Source organism: Muntiacus reevesi, chromosome 20 (genome assembly GCF_963930625.1).
Source record: "Muntiacus reevesi chromosome 20, mMunRee1.1, whole genome shotgun sequence".
Classification (NCBI taxonomy): Eukaryota; Metazoa; Chordata; class Mammalia; order Artiodactyla; family Cervidae; genus Muntiacus; species Muntiacus reevesi.
This window is the reverse complement of record NC_089268.1, coordinates 5,988,447-6,014,888: the sequence shown is the minus strand read 5'-3', so window position 1 is coordinate 6,014,888 and position 26,442 is coordinate 5,988,447. Positions and strand designations below refer to the sequence as shown.

General features: G+C 44.4%; 1 protein-coding gene across 15 annotated transcripts in view; it reads right to left on the bottom strand.

Moving 5' to 3' along the window:
- Positions 1 to 26,442, bottom strand: part of DST (dystonin) — a 516,002-nt gene that overhangs the window by 46,359 nt on the left and 443,201 nt on the right. For all 15 annotated transcript variants that reach the window (XM_065912746.1, XM_065912748.1, XM_065912745.1 and 12 more), the window contains 10 exons: positions 25,260 to 25,501; positions 23,958 to 24,164; positions 12,151 to 12,270; positions 11,876 to 11,983; positions 9,826 to 10,044; positions 5,050 to 5,253; positions 3,629 to 3,860; positions 2,555 to 2,781; positions 952 to 1,074; positions 723 to 824 (listed from right to left, as the gene is read on the bottom strand). In XM_065912746.1, coding sequence (XP_065768818.1) covers positions 723 to 824; positions 952 to 1,074; positions 2,555 to 2,781; positions 3,629 to 3,860; positions 5,050 to 5,253; positions 9,826 to 10,044; positions 11,876 to 11,983; positions 12,151 to 12,270; positions 23,958 to 24,164; positions 25,260 to 25,501 — 1,784 coding nt within the window. The remainder of the gene's footprint in view (positions 1 to 722; positions 825 to 951; positions 1,075 to 2,554; positions 2,782 to 3,628; positions 3,861 to 5,049; positions 5,254 to 9,825; positions 10,045 to 11,875; positions 11,984 to 12,150; positions 12,271 to 23,957; positions 24,165 to 25,259; positions 25,502 to 26,442) is intronic.

Genomic DNA, 26,442 nt, shown 5'->3' with positions numbered 1-26,442 from the left:
TGTTATGGAAATACTTAGGCCTTTTCCATATGGTTGAATGAAGGCTTCAACTCCCGCCAGCCTGTCAGGAAATGGAACAAGGTTAAGGAAAGCGGGAGAGAAATATCCCTGAGTTGGCCTCAACTGACAGAAGAATTTTTAATATTAAAGAATAAACTAAAAAACTGGTGAGTGAACTGAAGAAGAACCTGTGAGGGATGTGAAAAACAATCGTTAAAAGGGATTATATACACAGAAAAGAAGAGAACACTTTTTACATGACTGATTATGACCTAATAAAATAGAAATCTATTTTAGTTCACCAGGAACACTGGCTTCAAATCAAATTTCTTTGTGTCTGACTTGAGCTACATTCACTTGGTGATATTTTTAGATAGTGTTTACCCCTTTCATCTTACTCCACTCAACTCCAGGACAGAACTCAGACTCAGCTCCACTTCACTGTCTGGTGTTGAGACATTTATGAAAAATACTGTGACTTTCACCTTAAAAAGTTAAAATATTTTTTTTTTCAAAGTAAATTTCACTGAATGTGTGTAAAGGGGTGTCTTATAAATCTGTATGTATCTCCAGTGTCAGAAATCTCTTTGAAAAGACACAGCATGAATTGAAGCAGGTGAGTTGACTGCATCACACCTGCAGCTACGGGGCAACACAATGCGTGAATTTGTGAGCATCGCTTCATCTGACCCCTCCCCTCCAGCAGATGCTGCAAGCCTTACCTGCAGTCCATCCTGGTACTGAACAGCAGTCTGCATCGCCTCCTCAAGCCTGTCCACTCGATCTTTCCAAGCTTTATTGAGAGAATCCCATGCTGAATTCAGCTACAATGGAAATATTAGAACTCTTTCAGTGTCATGTAGTAAGTTTTCAACTACTGTCAAACACGCTTTAGTTAGGCAAAATCCTTTTAAAAACCATCTGATAAGATAGGAAACATGGGGGCTGTACCTCGTCTATACTTTTTTTGACAATGGGCTTGTCGGGCTCCCCACACGCAGCAATGAGTTCTGAACCGAGGTTAATAACCATGTCCAGCTCTTCCTGCAATCCGTCTATCTCCTCCCTTATGACCTAGAATAAGAAATGGCAGCCTTAGTTTTAAGCCAAACCACAGTGAAACTAAAAAGATGCACACGGACATTGATGGTAGTTATCTCTAGGAGACGGGATGCGAATCAATTTTTATTTTCTTCCACCTGTTTTCCAAGTTTCTGCACTAAATTTTTTCAACAAGAGAACAGAAAAACCAACAACAAGTGTCCTTTGAGGGAACAAATGTCAAGTGTTTATTATAAAGACAACATTTAGGAAGTAATTCCATGTAACAGATACCAGAATAAGTTTTTTAAAAGAGTATCAACAATATTGAAAAGCATGGAAATACGTTTTGTCTTTTAAACTAATGAGTTTGGCAATACACATTTAAAACAGACATAAGTATCATATAAGTTTAAAGACTTCACACAAATTAATGCATTTTCTGAGTTAGCAGGTATAGAATAATCTAACTCTGGATTTTCGGTTTTATCCTAGGACATGAAAAGTTTAAAAAAAAAAAAAAAAGCAAACCTATGACAGAAATGCCAATTCATGTTGATGTATGGCAAAAACCATCACAATATCATAAAGTAATTATCCTCCAACTAAAATAAATTAATTAAAAAATAAAACAAAGCAAGTAATTGTTTAAAAAAATAAAGATATGCAGTATTCTACCTTTGCTTTCATTTTCTTGGTTAACTACATTTATTCACTCAAGATGCACTTATTGACCACGGATGAACAAGCCCCAAACCAGGCGTCTGGGACACAGAGGCAAGGGCTCCAAGCCCGTGAGGAAGGAAGGTGGCGCCGCCAACAGCAAGTCACCCTCTGCAGCCCCGCGTGCGAAGCGAGTGCTAGGGGACACACCGACTCAGCTGAGAATGCGAGAGGCCGCAGGGTGACGATCCACCTGAGCCTCGGAGTCTGAGTGAGATTCACCAGAAGCGTGTCGGGAGAGACACCCCAGGGCAAGGAGACAAAATGTGCGAAATGCAGATGCTAGAAAGAGCATAGCTGCTTTGGAGAAGGGGCTGGGGAAAGGAGAGGAGAAAAAAGTGGCTTTGGAACACAGGCCTGGGCTAGACTGTGGTGGAAAGGGCCGATCCCATGTTCCGGGTAACCTGGATACTGGGTAAATGGATGCCTCCGAGGGCTCCCAACCAGCAGGATGGCAAGTGCAGGTCTAGAGGACAACGGGCAGCAATCTTAGAGGCTGGAGGGGGAGAGACTGCAGGCGGGGTGCCGCTCAGATTCTTTCTTAGACAAAACGGACATAACAAGGCCCAGCAGTGAGGCAGAAGCAGTGGGAACAGAGAGACACTTTATGAACGCACAGTCTCGAAGGGAAACCTGCGGGGGGCTCTGTCCCCTAATGCACTCCTGTGCATTCCACTTCCAGAGTCAAGTATCAGTCTTAACAGCACGATTCCAAATATTTACACTAAAGGAACCCAGCATCCAGGCCGCTACGCCTTGTACTCTTAACTTCAAGGGAGACGCGGCTCACCTCGGCTGCCTCCTGTTGCTGCTTCACCACGGAGGGGTCGATGCCGGGGTCCTCCAGGTCGCGGATGAAGTCCTGCGTGTCTTTCGTGGTGACCACCAGGGACAGGTGGTCACACCAGAACTTCTCCGCCAGCTCCATCACATCCAGCAGCTTGGCCTCCCGCTCCTCCACCAGCACGTGGATGTTCTCCCAGATGAACACCATCTGGTCGAGCTTATCCTGAACAGCTACAAGCACAACGGTATCGAGAAGACACATCTTTTTATCAACAGAAGCACCACGTCCTAGCTCACACAGTAATCACAATTCTGTCTGCCAAGGACCTAAACCTGGGCCAAATGTGGGTGTAGCCCATCTAGTGGGTATCCCCGGGCCCAATGGCCTTTCCAGACAAATGCAGTTCATGAGCGTGTCCTGTTCCTTATGAACCAAGTTTTGCTGACACAGGACAACGCTCAGAGCCACCTGAGCTCAGAAGAGTGCTGAGTTCACCAAGGCTGGCCTTACTTCCAAAAAAGGTTTAGTCTATTCTTTATGCTCTCCAATTCAAGAATAGAGATGTCCGCGCAGTCCCTGGAATGGGAACAAGGTAGGACACGCGTTTTGAGTTCCCTTCTAGCAACCCCTCACCATGAATTTCCACTCACCTGTGCACAAGCCCTTCCTTTCAAGCCCAGGCCAGACCTGTAAGGTGGCTGGTTAGGGTTCTGGGGGCCGTTGCTGTGGCTGTGGGGTCAGGTACCCATTACAGTAGTTAATGCAGTCAGCAATGAGGACAAGCTATCCCTAGGTTTGGTCTTACCAGCATGATGCTTTAATCACCTGATTTAAAGGGCCCGGACACCACATGGTTTTTGTATCATGATGCACGCTGTATTTACTGGCCTGATTTCACAAACACAGGAAGACAATAACCAGAGACCGGTGTGCACAACCCTTCCACCCCAAACAAGCCCCACCTGTGATACTTTTTCCCCTAAACTCCAGTGTGTTGATATGCAACTGGACTGTCAGGGGACACCCAGAATCATCCTAAGAGTAACATTCAGGGGATCCCTCACCCAAAGGGCTCACCTTTGGCAGATATGTCTTTGTCCGTGCCCTGGGACCGCGCGATCATCTCCTCGCCCCGCTGTCTGAGGGTCTCGTACAGAGGCTGCAGCTTCTCCATGTCCACCGCCACGTTCTTGTTCTCGCTGACCTGCTCCCTGATCTTCTCCACCTCCGCTGAGATGGACGGCGGCTGCCGCAGCCGCTCCACCACGCGCTCCAGGCTCTCCAGGATCTGGTCGATCTTGTCGTGGAACTGCGGGTCAAGCACAGCGGCCGCTCACAGGGGAAAGACACCACGGTGGGATTCAAGCCACACAACTCCTGCTTGAGGTCACGGCCGGGCACCACACCTTGGCCCCACTGTGAACACATGCAGCTGGCGAGGGAGGGTACGCCTAGAATCACAGCTAGTGCACACCTCACACTGCTGTGGCCACAGGACTGCTGCTTGGCAATAAACTCATTTAGAAATGGTGTCTGTTAATACACAATCGGACCACCTGACGGCAGCATCTGACGACTGCTTCATATCACCACAGTCAAAATAACAATTTTGAAAACTGGGTTCAATAATCTGGGTGTCTATCAACCCAGATAGTTTCATTCACTTTACTGATTATTTTGGCATCCTCAAAAAGTTACATTATTACCGTGAAATTCATGGGCAGGTTTGATGAGATGAAAGAGATTTAAGTTACAAGTGTCTTGAACTAAAAAATGTTTAAAAAAACAACAAAAAAAGATGTGATGGAAGCTTGTATTTAATTCATGGTCAAATCCATAATCAGATCCATGAAAGAACTTTAAATTTTCACTTGCAAAGGTACCGCAGAGAGTGAAGCAAAGTTATAAACACTTGTTCATTTATATTAATAGATTTCACACGATCCTCAACATTAAACGAACTGTCAGTCAGGATTACAGGAAATGGACCACTCTCATGCCAGTGTATCTAAAAATAAACACCAGGCCTTCAAAATGGAAAATGTGCAGATAACTGCAAATAAACTTCTTGAAAAAAATATTCTCAAAAAAATATTTTTTCAACTTTTCTTTCTTCTTCCTCAGCCTATCATTTTTTATAGTCATATTATAGTCATCTTATTGCTGTCTTGGGATGATTTATTAATAATGATAATCACACTTTCTTTTAGCTCTTCCAATGGCAAACACACAGAATTCCACTCTAGATGGACACTTATTTAGATGTCTGGACAACTGCATATTTCTTAAGTCACTGAAAATTATGCCTTACTTATATACAAGCAGGCAGAGAAAGTAAGGACTGGATGCAGGCAAATATCACCTCTGAGACTAAAACATCAATATTCAAGAGTCAATGCAATGAAACAACTTCAGCTGGAGTTGAATTAGGAGACTGGAGACCATCCTCCCAAGCGCCGCTGTGGGAGAGCCCGTCGCATTCGGGTGCAAAGCCTCACCTGAGTTGACTGAGAAATGGCTTCATCCAGGGCCACAGCTCGCTTTCTGACATCTTCTTTAATTTGACTGTAGAGGGTGTCTGCAGCCACATACTTCTCTTGGATGGAAAAGCCTTCCCTCGGGCTCAGTTCCAATAACTGCGGCCCAGTTTTGTTCATCTTATCTATATGAGGCTTGTGTTCGGCTATCAACTCTCGCAGTTGCTACAACAAAGCAAACAGCACTTCAGTATCTCAGAGGCACACCTCCACCACACAGCTGTCAACATCCTTGGTGCATCCAGCTGGCACGGAACTCCAAACACACACCCTCCATCACAAGGCTCTGCACGCGCAGCCCTCTGCCAGGAAGAGATGCCCCTGACACAAAGATTAAACAACAGTCTGGTCGTGTCAAGTCCCTCTCAGGGCACATGCGAAACTTCTGGATGAGTGAAGCACCTACTCCCAATTCATTACGACCTTTCTACTAAGACCAGTACATTCTAACAAGAGTATTAGCCAAGGGTCATATTACATAAAACAATTATGAACTCACTATGTCCCAACCTACAGAGACCAAGCTGTAATTCTCAGTATTCCTTTCTGCACATTTATGATACATATGAAAATTATTTAGAAGTTAGGATGGAAGGGAGAGGGACGGAGAAGAAGAAGGGAAAAGAAGGTCAGGAGATGGTGGACATGATGCTGAGAGAAAATATGACAGATAAGTGAGGCACTGTCATTAAATTATATAGAATAGAATGGATATATGGCATATATATATTATACGCAATATAATGCACAAGGCATTATCATTATATTGTATGTAAACCAACAAAAAAGTGTCCATATATATTACATTATATATCTGTGAGTCTATTCTATGTACATGTGATCTGTATGATATTCACGTATATAAACAAATCTATTGGCATTTATTTTTAAACGTTCGTGGCTGCAAGGGTAATCAACCCATCTATCAAACACACAGCTGTATACTGAGTATTAACTGTAAGGTGTACTTAAGAGAAAACACATGACATATGAGTATTCTGCATAACATCATCTAATCAAGAAATATGATGATAGTGATACTAATGAAGGGAGTGGAATCCAGGTGGAGCCCCATTCCTTCTAGGGAGATGCATCCACTGGGGATCGTGACCCTCTCCAGAGTCCGGGCCTCCTGTGACTGCCCACAGGCTTCTCCAGGGCCGGCCTCCTACGGCACTGAGGTGCCCTGTTTCACCCCATTATTCATGAGGTTCCCCAACCAGCAGCTTCTTGTCCTCGCCACAAGGTGTGTCTCCACACTGCTATCCAGCCCCTGGTAAAAGCTTCTCTGAGAGAATTACACTCAGGAAAGACAGTCTAGAGGAAAATGGTCTTTCTCTGCAAATATTTTAATTTCCATAATTCACTGAGCAGCATCACCAGGATGGCCACACACATGGACTTTTATTTTAAAAGTGGCCACTAAGGAGTGCATTTGAGTCAGTGCTAATGAGGTGGATGAACCCAGAGTCTATTATACAGTGAAGTAAGTCAGAAAGAGAAAAAAGAAAGTCGCATATTAAGGCATACACATGGACTCTAGAAAGATGGTGCTGACGAGCCTATCTGCAGGGCAGCAGTGAAGAGGCAGACCTGGAGATAAGACCTGCAGGCGCAGGGGGTTTGCAGGAAGAGAGGGGGATGAACGGAGAGAGCAGCATGGAGATGTATACACGATCACATGTAAACCGCAGCCAGTGGGAATTTACCCTATGACTCAGAGAACTCAACTTGGGGCTCTGTGACAACCTCGAGGAACAGGATGGTGTGGGAGGCAGAAGGGAGGTTTCAGAGGGAGCAGACATGTGTATACCTACGGCTGATTCACACTGATGTATGGGAGAAACCAACAGGATAGTAAAGCAACTATCCTTCAATGGTTTTTTAAAAAGTGGCTACTAAAGTTAGTCATGCAAATTCTTTATGAAGTGGTTGAGAAAACGGTTCGGCACATCATGAACTTCAGTGCAATATCTCTATTTTTGACGTTTTTTCTGAAGGTGGTCTCAAAATTCTTTTGGAAAAGAGCAAAATAAGAAAAAATTCAACTTTAAAAATGAAATAAGAATCAATCTAACATGCTATGCACAGCCCCTGGGCAGTCCATGCAGTGATTTCCTCATTTTGTTCTACATTATTTGATAACTTCATCCTGTTTAACAGAATGGAGGTGATGATGGTAAAGTTGGCTACTACACAATCTCATGGAGAAGAACCATGTCACCCAAGTTCTGGCTTCAACATCCCAGCGGGAATGTTTGAAAAAGCAGCTCATACTATGAGTATCAAGGGACTCTCACTAAAGTGAGGAATCTCTGCTAAGAGCTCTTGAGTGGCCTGGACTCTAAGTGGCTGTCACCTGTGCAGTGCAAGCCGCTCAGTCATGTCCGACTCTGTGCAACTGACCCCATGGACTATACAGTCCATGGAATATTCCAGGCCAGAACACTGGAGTGGGTAGCCTTTCCCTTCTCCAGGGAATCTTCCCAACTTAGGGATCGAACCCAGGTCTCCCACACTGCAGGCAGATTCTTTACCAGCTGAGCCCAAAGGAAGCCCAAGAATACTGGAACGGGTAGCCTATCCCTTCTACAGTGGATCTTTCCAACCCAAGAATTGAACTGGATTATCCTGCATTGCAGGTGGATTCTTTACCAACTGAGCTATCAGGAAGCCCCACCTGTGTAGCATCAAGACCGAACACCTTTGCTGGGAAGTTGTCAGATGAGCCTTCTTAAGACTACTCCATGACGGACAAGAGAACAGCCAGAGGACGCCTGCTGGGTACGTGTGTACATGGAGAAAAGGCTTGACAGGAGAGGTCTTTTGCTTTATATGTAACAAAATGATTCTTGGCAACCATCCTCAGAGCCCACTCATGCTGGAGATACTTGATGTGACTTCAAGGTAACTACCACTTATTTATAACATGGCTCTAGGGGCCATTTCTCACTCCTGGCTAGAATGAACAAAAAGATGTTCCCCAGGACAGTGAAGTGGATGCTATGAAGTTGCAGAAGAATGCCACAAATATTCTGAACAATTTAGTTTGAACAATTTGAAGATTTGGCTACAGAGTTTGAAATCCTCTTTCTCCATACAAATCTTATATTTGTTTTGAGAACTGAAAGATCATGCCAAAAAGGAAAATTAACTCAGTTTTAAAATTTTCCATTCAGTAACGATTCTTTTCGACCTATTTGATGTTATGCTGAAAAACAGCTACTCAAATCTCACCTCAGAGTAGAAGAGATGCATGAAATATTTTTTTTGAAATATTTTATCTTAAAAATCATTCAGTGGCTAGGCATGAAGATTTCTGCCAAAAATAACCTTTCTACTAAAATTAATTATACATAGTTTGTAAGTCTTTCTCCCACTGAACAATTTAGATAGAATTCCATAAAGTTTCCATTTTGCACTAAAGTATCCTCTAAAGCTCTTCTAAATAAATACTTAAAAGATCCTTTCCAATGCCAATACATTTAAAGAGTAAACAATAAGACTAATAAGCATGTTACTTCAAACGATGATGTAATATACCAAGTTAAACTTTATACACGTGCACACACTCAGTGACTTGGAATAGTAGTAGTTTTGGAGTACATCTTATACAGATCTGGGAGAGCAACTAAGGTTCACAAGATCATAAATAACAAGAATTCTAGACTTTCTTCCAACAGTCTTGAATCTTCTCACTCAAACCCTTGCAAAATTTTAACCTAATCAACATTTCTGTGACTGCAGAAACGAAGGTTTCATGATACCTTTTTATATGTCTAAAATAGGATTTATTTGTAGATAGAAAAATACTCTCTAATTTGCTCATGTAAACTTATAGGAGCAGAGAAGCTCAAAAGATTTCTATGTACAAAAGGTTAAAAAAAAGAAGGGGGACAACTGGTGTTTAAACTTCAGCAGTTTTTTCCCTTTCATAGAGTTTCAGGACAACATTGACACATTTGTTAAAGCATCTATTTTCTCCAAGCTCAACAGCCTTGTCTATGTGAGGCTGCTTCCACATATTTCTTCTGCTTACTTTCAGATGGCTCCAACCACTATGATGTACAAAACTAAGTCAAATTAGGGAACACTGAAAGCAATTCAACCTGATCAACTGAAAGGACTTCGAAAGCTCATTTCCCTGACACTTGAAGAGGGGCTTCACGTTGTACTCAGCGTACACTGTACGTAGTGGCACAGTGTAGAGTGTGTGTGCTCAGTCGTGTCCTGACACTTTAAGAGAGGGTTTCATGTTGCACTCAGCATACACTGCACGTAGTGGCATGGTATAGAGAGCGCGCGCTCAGTCATGTCCAACTCTTTGTGACCTCATTCATGGACTATAGCCCGCCAGGCTCCTCAGTCCATGGGATTTTCCAGGCAAGAGTACTGGAGCAGGTTGCCATTTCCTACTTCAGGGGTCTTCCTGACCCAAGGATCGCACCTGCGTCTCCTGTGTCCCCTGCCCCGGCAGGCGGACTCTTCGTCACTGCGCCACACTCCTGTGCTAAGAGCTGTGACGTTGTCACGATGACACACACAGGGTGTCTGCCCGCATGAGTTTCCTGCTGCAGACCTGCACAGCCGGGTGGAACTCAGAGGTGAGCAGGCCGTGCAGACCAGACCCCGCACGGCGGATACTTCCCCGCCTCGGCAGGCGTCTGAACCAGAAGCCCCCGACAGCTGCGGCTCCCCCCCCGGGGCCCCCAGTGCCCTCCCCGGCCCTGGGCTCACCCGGTGCTCCTCCTGCTGCTGCCTCAGGGTCTCGTACTCCAGGGCGGGCGCGGGCAGCTGAGCGATGACCCTCTGCGTGTCCGTCAGCCACGGCCAGAGCTCCTCGTACGTCTCCCAGAACTGGCTCACCAGGGACTGCGCCCGCTCCAGCTGCAGGTACCTCTCTGAGTTTACCTGGCAGATGGCGTCGTAGTTCTTCAGCACCGCGTCCAGTTTTTTCTAGAAAATCAGATGACAGAATGTGTTTATCCAGTCAGGCAAAGCAAGGAACACATGCACAAGGAACACTTCAGAGTGCTTGTTCAGCACTATTTACTGGGAGCAGAGTAACACTCAATGAATAAGCGCATGGTAAATGACTGATCAACAGCAGCTAGTTAGTGTCTATGTAGAGAAGTTCGTCTTAAAGGCCCTCCTATGTTGTTGTATAAGGCAGGAAGTCTCTCCTTTTCAAGGCTGAAAATGCTGAATGCAAATGCTGCGTTTCTACTACAACAAAAAAAAAATTCATGTATAAAATAGCAAAAATGTGCTAAATGCCTTAAAAGTATACCAACTGGAGATTAGGGTAATAAATGAGTGTATGTTCCTATACTCATGAATTTCTATGCAGTCATCAAAAATCAGGGGGCTTAATAACGTGGAGGACTTCTAAAAAAATAGTAGGTAATGAACTGCCCCCACATATATAAAAAGCCTCCAGTTTGTATTATTAAGATATTGAGCTTCCCAAACACAATTAAGCAAAATTCTCCAGTTATTCTTCCAGGTCTTCTGGAAGAAGACAGAAAGGTCTGGCAACATGGACGCTGAGTCCATACTCAGTCACGTCTGACTCTTGTGACCCCCGGCTTCGCTGTCCATGGGGTGTGCCAGACAAGAATACTGGAGTGGGTTGCCGTTTCGTCCCCCAGGAGACCTATCTGACCCAAGGATCAAACCCAAGTCGCAGGTGGATTCTTTAACACTGAACTACCTGGGAAGTCTAACACGGACACCACTTTCTGTTAAAACACAAGGACTGTCTTTCACAAATGAAATTCTAGAAGGAACTCCTAGTCAGGAAAATTAACTACATAGACTGAGAAGCAAAGTAGAACATTATGCTGTACACTGATTTGACAGGGTAGTCACAGTGATCTTGATTATGGTATAAATTCACTGTAATCCAACAGCAAAAGACAGAGCACAACAGTAACCTAAGAAACCACAGAATAACACAGAGATTCTTTCATGATCATCTATATCTTTCACATCAGATTCTTTGCAAAAATAATAAAGATTATAATAAAAGCAAGTGCCACTGTGGAGTATTTAAATAAAAGAGAAAAAATATCAACACACACTGTGCATTCATTCTATTACTTGCCTATGGTATACCTTAAAAGCAATGCACCATCTTTTCAACGGGACCTTAGGCATAGACACTTGTATAACATACATGTTTTTCTGCCATGGGCTATTTTCCTATGAGAAGTATTAACTTCTTTATGCTGCTCAGAGGTCTGAATATGAATTGAACTAAACATTTTTATCTGAGGCTGCTTTCCCACCAACGTAAAGATCGTTAAAATGACATAAACTGAAACCCTCCTTAATGAACCCCACTCCTTCCTTTCTGTGTGGATTACTGAAGCTTTGCACAGAATGGGTTTAAGCTACAGAGAACTATGTATTTCAGGTTTTGTTTCGACTCCAGAGGACTCAATGTTCCTGAAGCCTATAAACAACAGTTGACGTATAGAATAACAATTTACTCTGATAATAGCAATGATAATACAGCAAACATTAATTGGATGCTTAATGGGTCCCAGTTACTCAAGGATTCAAACCTTAATAGCTTTTCTGTCTATTAAAAAAGATTATCCCCAGGGTGATTCCCTTAAGGAGTATTCTTTTCACTGTTATTCTATAAGCCTGAAAAATGCTTTATTTAAAACTAACGATTTGGCTGTTTAAACAGCAGCTGTGGATAAAGGAAAAGAGCTTTTCTCCGAGTGAAAGCTGTCTGCTCTCGGGTCTCACTGCGGTCACGTGTATGAGATCGTACCTTCATAGGCTGCTTTTCCTCTTCGCTGCACGTGCTCATGATTTTATGTCCAGATTTAACAAGCTCATCAATAATGTCCTTGTGTCGCAAAATCTCCATGGTGAATGTCTGTATTTACCAAAATAAAGATTTGTTTTTAAAGAGAGCATATGATTAAAACAAAAACAATTAGGCAAAGCAGTTAAAATGACTAAGTTACATTCAATCATGCAAGTGCATTTCCTTGGAGCACGCTGACAAACCATGTAGATGTGACTGGAAATGTGTGTCTTCACCTTTTGAACCTGCAGCTGAGCGGAGGTCTGGTCTTGCTCAAGCCTGATGTCACCCAGAGACGTCAATTTCTTCTCTGTTTCATTAATCCAGGCTAACTCAGCATCGGCCGCTTGGTCAAACTAAACAAAAGATAAATAATCAGGTCAGCAAGTTCCTGTAACTGGTGCCAGAGAAATATCTACCTACATGTCTTTCAAATATCCTTATCACATAAATGGAAAATCTGGGCCTGTCTCCTCATGGCAACCTGAAATAATCCATGAGAGTGACTCATGTTATAAAGAGAAAGGAGGACTTTCCACAGAGAAATTAAACACAATCTCTTAAAATGTGCTGAATCCATAACATGGTAATGATTTGAGGATAGCTCACACTGCTGCCTTCTCCCTGGTGGTGATATAAGGATTTTCTTTACAATACTATACAAATTAAGCAGCTATAAAAGTGGCTAGACACCATCTTTACATCACTTCATCCTTCATTTTATCACTTTAATGTGATACGCAGGTAACATTCTGCTATCAAAGTCTGCAATTCCTAGCAAAAAAGAATGACATAGTCCCACTTATTTACTGCTTGTGGAAAATATCTTTCTATGTATGCAGAGTATACCCCAAATGTCTCATGCATCATATTTTGCCTCTCATTTAATAACAGCAGAATACATTTTCAAAAGCCTTTTTAAATATTTTAAGATATTTTTCTTTTCCTGATCACAAGAATAATTTATGGTCGAAATCTGCAAAGTACAAAAAAATACACAGAAGAAAATTAAAAGCTGAAGTTAATACGATTGTTATTTTAGTGAATTTTCTTTCAGAAGTTAAAACTGAGAAAGTGCTGGGATAATACCGTATAAACAGTCTCTTTTTCATTTATGGTGAACCTTTCCCGTGTCAAAAGTGTGACTTTTAAAATACCATCATTGTATCCCAGCATCCTTGGATATTTTCACTTAGGTTCTCTGCATTTGTCTGACGTTATACAAACAACGCTGTAATGGATATTCTTGTAAATAAATGTAAATAAATTTCCGTTGGCATCTCTAAGGAGTCCCTTAGAGTTGATTCCTAGACGGTGACTTCTAAATCAGAGTGTGAACACATTCTATACCTTGTACCAGATACACCCCATGCCTTCCAGTTATCATAAACGAATACAGCAGGCAAGTGATACCAGTCAACACAGTGCAGACTATAAATGGGAATTAACAACACCTCGGCAGAGAGTCAAAGGGGAAGGACACTGATTTTCAGTCCAGTACCGCTAGACCTCCAATTTTTCAAGTGTCAGTAGGTATGTCATGTCCCGATTCTGTGACCCCATGGATTGCTGCCAGGGTCCCCTGTCCAAGGAATTCTCCAGGCCAGAATACTGGAGTGGGTTGCCATTTCCTTCTCCAGGGGATCTTCCCAGGGGTTGAACCCGGGTCTCCTGCATTGCAGGCAAATTCTTTACCATCTGATTCACCAGGGAAGCCCCTAATGTTTCAAGAGCACCTGGAAATCCAGTTTGGGGTTGGGGGATAACAAGTGGAGGGGGGGAAGGGTGGAGGTAAGAAACTAAACTGGAAGGTAACTCATGCTCTTAAGACACAAGGCAACACTCTGCAGATTCACAGGACGGTGGGGAAGACATACTTTTCACCCAAGGACTGATGCATCTCAGAGCCCGGGCATCATACACAACACATACGAGGCGGATCTGGGAGAGAGAGGAAAGCAGAACTGGTATGAATCTTGGACCCGAGGAACACCAGGGAGGCGAGTCCCCTGGGTTTTCTTTTGCTCCCATCCCCTGGATGGGATGCTGGAGAAACTGTCCCCCAGAAGCACCCAGAGGCCAGACAAGGCCCCCCAGGAAAGCCTCTCTCTAGTCAAAGGTGCAGGAAAGGGGAAGCCTTGTAAGACAGAAAGCGTCTAGACAGTAAGCGTCCTGCTCTAACCAAACACCCAGAGAGCAAAGCCCTGGGCTCCCTACCCTCCTTGCCAACAAGGGCTGAATGGGAAGCCCAGCGGTCTCCACCTTCCTGGGCTTGGCCCGACACCCCTGCCAGGGTGACGTCAGCCCAGCAGGGAGCAGGTCCGCTCACTTCCCGGGCGAGCACAGACCTCTGCCTCGGGTCAGCGGGGAGTGCTGGGCAGAGCGGTGGGGAGCCTGGACTTGCAGTCCCTGCAGTCTCGGGGGGGTCTCCTCTCCTCGGGGGGTGTCGGGGGAGGCCTGTCACAGTCAGGATCTGCACAGCATTCAGTGGTGAGGGGCCCCTTGACCACAGGGCCGGGGAGCTCCCAGCCCCACCGAGCAGTGAGGGGCGCCCCCAGCTTAGGGGTCACACAAGTTCCCCAGGGTCCACGGACTTCTCCTTTCTCTGGGCAGCACCCCCGCTGTCTAGCCAGAGTGGTGCTGGGGATTGCCCACCAAAGGAGAAGGCCGATCTGAGGCCCAAGACGCAGGGCACCAGGAACCGCAAGGAACCGAGACGAAACTAAAGAAGATCACGAGCAGAGGCTGGCCCCCAGGTGACCTCAGAATGATCTGACAGACCTGACAGCAGCCGTGATAAAGACACATTGGGGCGATCTCATGTGCAGTGGAAACGAGGGGAAAATCAGAAGGCCTCAGCAACAAAAGGTAAAGTCCATAAAAGACACAGAATACACCGAGAAGAACCAAATGGACATTTTAGAACTTAGAAATATGACAACTACAGTAAAAGCTCAGAGGATGAGACCACGGAACAGGGCAGAGGAAAGAGTCAGTGAAACGGAAGACAGAATGACAGAAATTACCCAACCCAAACGACAGAGAAAAGACTGGAAAAAACTAACAGAGTCCAGGGCCTGAGGAAGAACTGTAATAAAAAGATCTAAAATTCAAGTCACTGTGGAGAGGAGACAGGGTGATACCTTGTGGCTGAAAGGTACTCAAACATTCTTAAAGCAATAAAATTATAGAAATGGAGGCCAGGTTTGTTGCTAGGATAGAGGAGGAGGCAGAGACAGGAGGGGCAAATGCAGCTATAACGGGGCGGCGCGAGGGTCTGTGATGGACACGTCCTGCATCCTGATGGAAACGTTCTGGGTCAACTTCCTGCGGTGACACTGGACCGTAATTTTGCAAGATGGTCTCCCACTGGGGAGACTGAAGAAGCTTTACAAGGGGGACTCTATATTACATCTGACAACTGCACGGGAGTCTACAATGATCTTAAAACAAGTTAATTAAAAAAACAAAGAACCTCTGTGTGGGTAACCTCTCATCGCCAAGTCCTGTGCGTTATTTTCTCTTTTCCATCTATGCTGCCAAGCTGTCCTGGATGTACTGATTCCTGTTCCCACAAGCAGAGTCTGGCCTTCCCCTCGTCAACACGGAGCATATAATTACCTGCCAGTATAACCTGGTGCAAATAAGATAGTACCGAATGAGTCACTGTGACGGCTCCAATCTCACAAGTAAAAAGTCACCAACAAAAAGTCAACAGGTGAAAAGCCTTAATAATATTATTACTGAATTGTTATTTATCAAGATTTTTTTTCTACCTATCATGTACCCACTTGTTTTCACCTTTGCCAGGTCATGAATGAGTAAATAAATACTGAAGCTATTTGAAAGTTAATTTCTCTTAGTCAACAAGTTTAGATAGAAAAAAATTTAGATAAATCATTAAAATACGGGACCAAACCAGAAAATACATTTGCTCATTGAAAGAAAAGCTATGACAAACCTAGATAGTGTATTAAAAATCTGATACATTACTTTGCTGACAAAGGTCCAAATAGTCAACACTATGGTTTTTCCAGTAGTTATGTACAGATATGAGAGCTGGACCATAAAGAAGGCTGAGTGCTGAAGAAATGATGCTTTATAATTGTGATGCTGGAGAAGACTCTTGAGAGTCCATTGGTCTACAAGGAGATCAAACCAGTCAATCCTAAAAGAAATCAGTCCTGAATATTCATTGGAAGGACTGGTGCTGAAGCTACTCTGGCCATTTGATGTGAAGAGCTGACTCACTGGAAAAGACCCTGATACTGGGAAAGATTGAGGGCAGGAGGAGAAGGGGATGACAGAGGATGAGATGGTTGGATGGCATCACCGACTCAATGGACATGAGTTTGAGCAAGCTCCAGGAGATGGTGAAGGACAGGGAGGCCTGGTATACTGCAGTCCACGGGGTCACAGAGTCAGACATGATTTAGCGACTGAACAACAACATTTTTTGACATTTACCTTTAAAAATTGACAGCATAAGGCTATCAAAGGGAAGATGTGGTTTAACAGACCTTTACTTAACAATCTCTAGAAATGTTGCCTGAACAAAATCTGAACCTAAACAAACATCTAACCGAAAAGGATGCAAAGCCAGGCTGCCCTCTCTCTGGTGTGTGGGCAGCAGTCACGCTATCACGTGGGAGGCTGAGACACATGGCCCATGGGTGCCCTGCCGAGGGCCACACGTCTGACAGGATCACTGACAGGCCGAGCTGTCCCAGGCAGAAATACACGGACTTGAGTGCTCGGAGTGGGCGAGCTCCCCCACTAGGGCAACCACAGTAAGTCGTCTCCACAGCAACCTTCGAGGGGCGAACTTTCAAAGGTGCAAACGCGCACCTGGTTCCAACAAGGAACCAGAACGTGAGGCATGAGAGGAACTGCAGCTTACCCTCTGTCTCCGGCTGGGATGATCCTTCAGCTCCACCATCGCCCACCTCCTCTCCCTCCTCTAGGGAGTAACTCTTCTTGCCTCTTCTCTGGATGCCAGCCCCTGGATGCCAGCTAATGTACAGTGCTACTAAACTTTTCTGGAGAAGGAAATGGCAACCCACTCCAGTGTTCTTGCCTGGAGAATCCCATGGGCAGAGGAGTCTGGGGGCTACAGTCCCTGGGGTCGCAAGAATCGGACATGACGTGGTGACTAAATCACCACCACCACTATATGTTTCAAAGCACTGTACCGTAAGATCAAAAACGTGCTGTGTGTGTGTGTTTTTAGTTATTATTTGTGTGTGAAAAGTATTATAAACCTATGACAGTACAGTACTACACTGCCAATTGGGTATGCAGGCTAAATTTGCTGGACTTACGAACAAACTGGACTGAAGAAAGTGCTCTTGGAATGGAACTCGTTTGTATGTGGGTTGTTTGTATGCAGGGGACTTACTATACTTCTAAAATGACTCTGCACATTTATATACTCAAGCAGAAGCCTTTCTCCTTTCTAAGTTTCCCATAACATGCACTGTTTTTTGAAGCCGCCTTGTGATCTGCATGTAGTGGTACTGGTTGTGTTCTGCTCACTAATTCATCACTTTTGCTGCTGTGGGGACAAGCCAGAACAATGTGGACTCCAGAAGGAATCCTGATAAGGCATCTGAAAAATTCTATCTGAATTCATCTGGTTCAATAATTGTTACAACAAGACTTAGTTTCAACTGGAACTACTCATTAGCAATTGTAGATCAATGTGAAGAGGAAAAAAAAGTTTCATCAACTAACTCAGCAGTTTCAGATGTGGAAAAAGAAACCATCATGCGACAAGTGGAAGAGTCTGGATCACTGGCTTTGAAACTGCACATGATGAAACTCCTGGGCACAGCTCTACTGTGTGGCGCACTTGGCACATAGCTGAGAAAAAATAGTGCAGGCCTTTCCACCTAAGTGCCAATGCTGCAAAATAAATAAAATTTAGTTTTTTCTTCTACCAGTCCTTGAAAAAATAAAGTGATGCCCCAACCCTTTTGCTTGTGTTCAGGCTATTTTTAGTGTTTATATGACAGTCCTAATAAAGAAAGTCAGACTGTTGGTGTTAATATTAGTTTAATACTAAGTCTCCCTTTCCTAAGGAAAAAAAAAAAAGCATCCAATGAAAAACAGCATGATGATACTCAAGTTGCCAAAATGGAAAGCTGAAACTCAAACACTGTTTTTTTAACCAAGGCAAATATTTGCTCTGCTAAAAGAAAACAAGACTTCAAGCAGAAATTTCCCTTCTGTCTTTTGAATTTTTTTTAATTAAGTTAGAAATATTTATTATCCAACAACAAAAGGGATAGCTGCAGGGTCTACATGAAGCAATTTACAGTCAAGCAAGGCATTTTATTTAGATCTGGGACACTTTCAAATAACTACTTAATGTGAGAATTCCTTAACAGACCATAAATGTGGCTTATTTTACTTGTTGAGTAACATAGACAGAAAACTCCCTATACCAAATTTTTATAAAATTGCTTACTGCCCATGTAAGTAGCAAAAAAAAAAAAAAAAAAAAAAAAAGACTTCAAATGAATTGTAGAGAACGTTAGCATCCTCAACTACATTCTTGAAACAGTCTGATAGGTATCATCTGTGGAGTCAGTCCAACCATCAACTCCAACTACACTAATTCCTAGTTGAACTAGTATTTTAGAAACTTCCTACAAGTTGGTAAAAGACATTTTAATTGGTTAATCTCTAAATGTTCCAGAAAAACACTCTGTAAAACAATACCGACCAAGATTCTACTGAACACACTGTTCTAAGTGCTTGAACATCCAAGACTCCCTCCTTTTATCCTGACAACAAGTAAATCCACCACTAACCTCATCTGCAGCTGAGAAGGCCAAGGCAGAGAGAGGCTGACTGACTCGCCAGAGGTTCCTCGGCTTGTAAATGCGGGTCTGAGATTTGAACCCCGTGGTCTGACCCGAGCCCGAGCCACAGTCGCCCTGGTATGGCCCTCTGCCTGGGTACCATCTCGACTTACGAACTCAAATTATTCATGGGGTTTCACCAAAATCGGCTCAAATACCACAACAGTCATTAAGCGGTGAGTTTTAACTTACTATTTAAATGTCTCTCCCATCTCTGACAAATTGTTTTTGGATTTCTCCAGAAAGCTTCACTTGAGCGGAAGCAGAGGTTTAAGAAAGACTTCAGTGATAAGCAGATCTAAACCTTCAGGACGCCTTCTTACTCCGAGAGGGTGTTAGCGCTTTCTTTCCATTAGCATTTCCTTCCATTCTCCTTCACATTATTCATACCCCAGCCCATATTTTTCTACCCCAACACCTGGAAGGTCTAAACAAATCTCACTTCCGTGGGGGAGGCCTTCCTTCTAGTTCTTTAAAAGAAATTAACAGGTGTTATTTTTCTCCCAGGCGGATCCCTAATGACCCAGTGAGCTGTTTATTTTAATTGCACCCATATGCCTTTATACTGGGGGGCTTATGATGGCCCAATAAAACAAGCCAGGCAATCAGACCTGCCAGAGAGTGCCTGGGATACCCAGACCCTGTGAGATACACACCTCAGCACACCCTGATAACTGTACATTTATACGCGGCTAGTGAAGTGAAGTGAACACAAACATCCCGGGGTTTAAATAATCACAGCGACGTGAACTCGGGCGGTAAAGTCTACATCTTCGAAGCAAAAGTGCATTTCCCCATTTCCACGTGGCTCATTTAATTCAATGAGCAGAAAGAGAAAGAAAGCAACAAAGATACGTTGCTTTGTGTGGGTTTAACATGCTGAAATACCTACAGTTTCTAACTCAGATAACGGCCGGCCTTGTGAGAAGGAGGCAGCTGTTTTGCTTTTATATAAAGACCATTATTACTACTTAAGAAGCTGCCTTAGTGTACTCAGATTTTTCCTAAAACTTATGAATGGTCCCAACTGAAAAAATCCTCTTCAGAATATTGATGCTTGCAAATTTGCTAAGTCAGATTCAGGGGCTTATTAACTGGTCACAACAAACGGACACCATGCTCACTGCATTCACCCATAATTGAGACTGTTCTATTACTTCCAAAATAATAATAAACATCACTCAAATTTATGTAAGGCTCCTGGCCCTATGTTCTCAAAACTCAATGACAGATCTTTTCAAAACTGCTGTGTAATATAACAGAATTAACATGAAAAACCTAACCATATAACATCAGACGTATTTTGAGTGTACTGGGTGGATACGCAGTACGTGCTAAAGAGAAACTATCTGGACATACTCTTCCCACTTCTCTTTAGACTTCAGCCCTTTGCCATCTTTCCCTGGCGTCTTCCACACAGATGAATATAACCTCAGATGGTGACCTGACCGTTCACAACTTCCCTAAAGCTGAGGAGTTCCAAAGTGTAGCTTATAACAGTATCAAGGAGGCAGGTCTGTATATAAACCATCTTAATGTCAAAAGACTAAAACATCTTATGAGAAATTTGCTTGGAAAACAGCCCCTTCGGTTATTTTCAGTCGAGCTGAACTTAGGTTATTTGGGGACACAGCATTAAATTTATAAATGTAAAATTTACCAAGCCATTTTCAAGGCCCATACCCTCACGCTGGCACTCGTGGGTGGGATGTCGGGGGAGGGACCCAGGAGGGAGCAGCTGTTAATAAAACAAGTTGTATGTGACTAAAGGTGTACAGAGAAAGATGGATGCGGCCAGATCTTGTCCTTGGTTCAGATGGAGAAGAAACAAAGTGGGAGATGATTTGTTTATACAACATAAAATAGAATTTACAAAATATGTGGCTCATGTCCAAGTGGAATTTTTTTCTTTTTGCACCATTCCTTTTGCATTTCATGGAAGTATTATCACTGGATAAGGAGAAAACAAGCATTTTACTATCAAACTGTATTCTGGTCCTAATTCCAAACATTTACAATTGGGCAAGGTTATAAAATAATTTCAAAGATATATTACATCTTTTCTAAACTTGGAAATAATGAGTTCAGAAGCTATTCTTTTGAATACAAAGGTAAATCTGTCAAACCAGAAAGACAGGCATAGATGTGTTCTTAAACTTGCCCAGAGTGAGAGATTTCTTGATCCTTTCAGCGTGGATGCCCATGGCTCACAGTCCTTTCTGGAAATATCCTCATATTTCTACTTTGTACTGATAATAGTGCCTTCCTTCAGATTATGAAGGGAGGTTAGAAAAAAACCAGATCACCATTTAGGACTTTTCCTCTCCACCTGATCTGCAAAGAGGCTCCAGGGTGTAGTAGAATGCGACCGGGACTAAGTCCTGATCACAACTCCACTACACACCGAGGCAGGACCCCACAGAGGTCACTCCCCACACACCAGCTCTGAACAGTGCATCTCAGCCTTACTGGACAGATATTTCTCTTCTAATTTCTCTCTCTTTTTTTTTTTAACAGGTAGTGCATTTTTAAGGCTGAGGGTCAAAGAAATGATACTTTCTAATTGTGGTGCTGGAGAAGACTCTTGAGAGTCCCTTGGACAAGCAAGGATATCAGACCAGTCAACCCTTAAGGAAATCAACCCTGAAAATTCACTGGAAGGACTGATGCTGAAGCTGAAGCTCCTATACTCTGGCCACATGATGTGAAGAGCTGACTCACTGGAAGAAGACCCTGATGGCTGGGAAAAATTGAAAACAAAAGGAGAAGGGGGCAAAAGAGGATGAGATGGTTGCATGGTATCACTGACTCAATAGACACGAATCTGAGAAAACTCATAGTCAAGGACAGGGGAGTGTGGCTTGCTGCAGTCAGTGGGGTCATGGAGAGCTGGGACACGACTTAGCAACTGGACAAAAAAAAGGGCATTTTATTGGTTTTCTTTACTACTGGAGGTATTTCACTGGACAGATTTGCAGGCACTTCAAAGGAATGCACATATACAGACAATAAATACACATGAACCACCAGGAGATATTAACAGGCCAACGGCACTAATATTAGCTACAATCTAGTGGCAGTGAGATGCTTTATCCAAACACTCTCCCTCTCTCTCACAAGCAAGGCTTGAAGGATTCAGACCACAGGGTTTGCATGATCTTGCTTCCATGAATTTCTCCTGCATTCTTTCACAAAGTCCTGAAACTTTCAATAAGGAATGACTTTATCTGGTAAAAAAAAAAACCCATTAATTGTTATTTTCCTACAGAATATATGTTTTGGATCTAGAAAACACAAACCAACTTGTGAAAAACCTTGAATAGAACTGAACTCCAGTTTAATGATCTTGACACTCAGCAGAGCTTACAAACTAACAAAGCACTCAGCCTGTCACCTGCGCTTGAAAGCAGGTCTTTGCCCCTTTCCTGTTTGCCCATTTATATTTCCCTCTATCCTTAAAAGAACCTAATGAGATGAATGAGATCACTAAGCAATTCAAACTGACTCCTGACTTATGCCCTCCTGAACGCACATCATGCCTTGCCTAAACTGCTGGTTCTTTTCTTAGATTAGAAGAAGTAAGAAGCAAGCAGTTAAAAATGACTAGCCCTCTATCCCACTAGCCCCCTAAGCAACCCTGCCAAAGATCACAGCAAGATAACGTCTGAAGAGAGAGCCAGCCACCTGCACTCAATGGAGACAGAGGCAGAAGCCACCCTCCTGCCTCCAAGATTCAGGGATTTGTCCTCCTCCTCTCCTTTAGAAACCATCCTGGCTGAGCAGAATCTTTGGAACTGGTCTCTGGACACGAGTCTCCCTTTCCCCTAGACAGCCCACTCTTATAGTTAAAGCACCTTTCCTCTCTCCTGACATTTGCCTCTCGAATTACTGGCTTATGAGAGGCAAGCAGCCAAACATTAGTTTGGTTACACCCTCACTACCATCGTCCTTCAGTGAACGAGCCAACCACGATCAGCTTCTCAAGAGAGTCCTACTCCCGAGGGACAGAATATTTGCCTTGCTATTTAGAGAAGTCTTCAGTGCCAACTCGGAAAGGTCATTAGAAATTTTGGTGAAAAAATAACCTGACTCTTTTCAAATAGTTGAATAACCTCACAAGTAAACATGCTTATTTTCCTATGATAATGAGGCATACAAATTCCTCCCAAGTTTGAAAACAGAGCCATGCAAATGCATTCCTCATGCATGAAGGTCTCCCTAGCAAAAAATATCTCAGGCGAGCCTTTTGCTAATACTGTATTCTGGCAGCTCTGGGGATTCCAGAGCATGGCACTCAAATGAGGGGCGAGGGGCCACGCTTCAGAACCAGACAAACTGCGCTTTTCCAGCGGCCCGAGAGAACGCATTCTGGATGCTCCTGGATGCAGTCTGCTTGGTTAGTGTGTTTGCTTTTGGCCTGGATGAGTAAGGCTGAGTCACCCACCTTCCCGAGCCCCACTCTACAGTACACAGCAAAACCGCACTAACCCCATCAGAGAAAGCCTGCAACAAAAGGCTGATGACTTAATGTAAACATCCAGAGATCTCAATACAAGTTAATCCAAACAAGTCTCACAGGATTCTGGATCCAAGACCCCCCTGGTTGCCCACAGTCTTCTGACCGAGCTGTGGCTAAGAGGTGGAGCCTATGAAACTCTCTGGAACCAGAGGCTCTGTGTGAGCTGCAGACAGGTCAGAAACGATCATTTTTTCCCCTTTCAGTCATCTCCAGGAAAAAAAAAAGAAAAAAACGACATCACCAACACAATGGTTTCCTTTTTAGAAAGAATTCAGTCTTTCTTTGCCATGTATGTCAAGGAACGTTAATAGTGACTTACATGATAACTCAAAAAAAAAAAATAATACTTATGTGCACACAGATGTGACCTAGCCAGGGACTGAAATCAACATGAGCAGCCTGCACACGTGGAGACAAAAGGCCTTCTGTGCAGGGAGCGAGGGAGCGGGGCTGCTCCTTCTGCTGTCCGACGGGGGGACGAGGCCGGAGACCAGAGGGCAGACGGCTGCCCAGGACACAGAGCCGGGTCCCACCCAGCACGCAGACGCCCGCGGGAGCCCGCTGACCCTTCTCAGCCCCTCCTGTCGCTCTGACAGCGTGACGGGTGGGTGGAAAGGCCCCCGGGGGGACAGGCTCCGGGAGGCACACACCCGCCTACCTGCTGGGCCCGCAGGAGCGCCGCGTCGATGGCCTCCACCCGCTGCGCCACGGCGTCGCTCACCAGGCGGAAGCGGTCGTTGTCCTCGGCCACCGTCCGCTCCAGCCCTTCCCTCGCCCTCCAGGGCACCAGCTCCAGGAGCGCGGCGCTCACCTCGTTCAGCGAGTCCAGCAGGGCTTTGTGGCTCTTAGCTTCCTTCTGCAGCTCCTGGGAACACAAGCCGAGAGACACAGGCCTGGGGGACTCGCCACGGCTGGACGCGCTTCCCCTCCAAGTGCCCTCGGGGCCAGAGCCCTTCACACGCACCACGCAGCGTGGGCCCCTTGGCCGCGGTCGCGCTGTGTACACCACGGGTACTTCACACAGGGGAAAGCGTTCCCTACAAAGCTCAGGCAACCCCCTTGTCAACACGGCACGATTTGACCTTCGAAACGTAATATCAGTGTTTAAAAATTGGGAACCCAAACCCAGCAGGTTAATATGGATTATTCTTTGCTAGCTGATAACCTCAAAGTAATCAGGACCCAGAACAGATAACTGACGAGAACCTGCTCAGCGAGCCCCACTCAGGGCTGTGGTGACCTCAGGCTCAAAGGGAAGGAAATCCAAAAAAGGCAGATACGTGCATCCGTACAGAGGCCTCACTGTGTGATACAACAGAAAGGAACACAGCACCGCAAAGCAACTATGCTCTAACAAAAACTAATGTAAAAAGAGTAATCAGGCACCAGAAAACTAAAGAGGAAAGTCGGGACCAGAGTGAGGTGACCCTCAAAAGGAGGACACACTGGCTTTAAATTACCCCTGTTGAATCATCACAGGCTCAGTGAACCTAGCCTCCCTAACTCCCCGCACCCATGTGTGGTCATTCCTCAGGGATGATGAAAACGGAGGCTGGCCCCTCTGAGAAAGACACTCAGCATGGGAGAATACCAATGTTTGCAACATGATTAGGAAAGTCACCTCATGCCATGCATCGACCTTATAAACATGTGATTATCCCGACCAAATTATGTGTGTCTCTGAAACAGTGATCATTGCCCTTTCTTTCCTGTTTCTATGCATAATAAAGTAGACTCCCAGCATAAGGTTCAAGGGACAAATGACAAGACGCTGCTCTCTTGTCTGGGCTCCTAAAAGCTCACACAGCTGGTCCGCTGCCAGTTTCTGTTGGGTCCACGCCTGCAAAGGCGTCCTTGAGCGCATTAGTGGTGACACGTGATAAATATCACTTTGCCCCGAGTGACCAGGCCTCCCCTGAGATGTAACAAGCAGACACACAGAGCGTGGGTCGGAGCATACTTTTTGCCTCGCGTGGGCTTGGCTGGCGGCCTCTCCCTTCAGAACCTGCGTTTCGTACGAGAGCAGCTCAACTTCCACCTTGTCCAGCCAGGCACACAGTGCCTCGTGGGTGGCCTGCAACCGCTGTGCGAGCTGCAGCGCCTGCTCCAGGGTCTTCGCAACGTCCGTGCTCAGCTTAGTGATGTCCTGGTATCTCGCTTTAATGGCTTCCAGTTTATCTTGAATGATTAAAACTTCGTCACCTAGAATTTCAAAGGCATGTTATAACTCAGGAAAGGGGAAGCAGAGTTCTTCAGAGGTGATGCTACGCCGATGAGATTTTAGGGGGTTGGGGGAGAGGAGACACTTTTCTTAAGAAGTTTTGACTCAAGAAAACTCCTTTTCTAGGTTTGAATCTTTCTGAGGATTTCTGGCTGAAGTCAACAGCTCTGCAAATGCAAATACAAAAACTGTCAAGGACTATGGCACCTTCTGTTTTGTGAAAAGCATCACCTTTCGTCTATCTGTATGGTCTTTCTGTGTTTAAGGTTAAAAACCACCTGTGTTCAAACACTGAGTTTGTGACTCATTACCTTGCACAAGATACCTGACCTCTCTGTGCCCCTGAGTACTTATTACAAGGACAGAACCTACTTCATAAGGTTGTGATAAAAATTCAATTAGTTTATATTTGCAAAGTATTTAGAATGGTGCCTGTCACAGGCATACACATGTTTATGTACAGTCTGGGTGGTGGTAGTTTAGTTGCTAAGTCATGTCCGACTCTTGGACTCTTACAACCCCATGGACTGTAGCCTGCCAGGTTCCTCTGTCCGTGAGATTCTCCAGGCAAGAATACCGGAGTGGGTTGCCATTTCCTCCTCCAATGTATAATCCATGTGTGTGTTAAAAATAATAAACTCATCTGTACTGTTCCAACAGATCTTCACCTGCCTCTCTTTAATTTTCAGACACACAGAGAATGCGTCCTGGGCATCAGGTTCCAAGTGCAAGGCTGCAGCTATGATACCAAATTCCTCCCATGCATGATGAACAGTACCTGCCCCCACCACACACGTGCTGAGCTGAATACGGATACAGCGAGAGGTTCTTACAGCCAAAGGGAATACTAAAAACCAGTCAGCGTTGATTTTCTTGATGAGTTCAGGCACAGAGAAGGGAAGCTTGGGCACAGTCACACTAT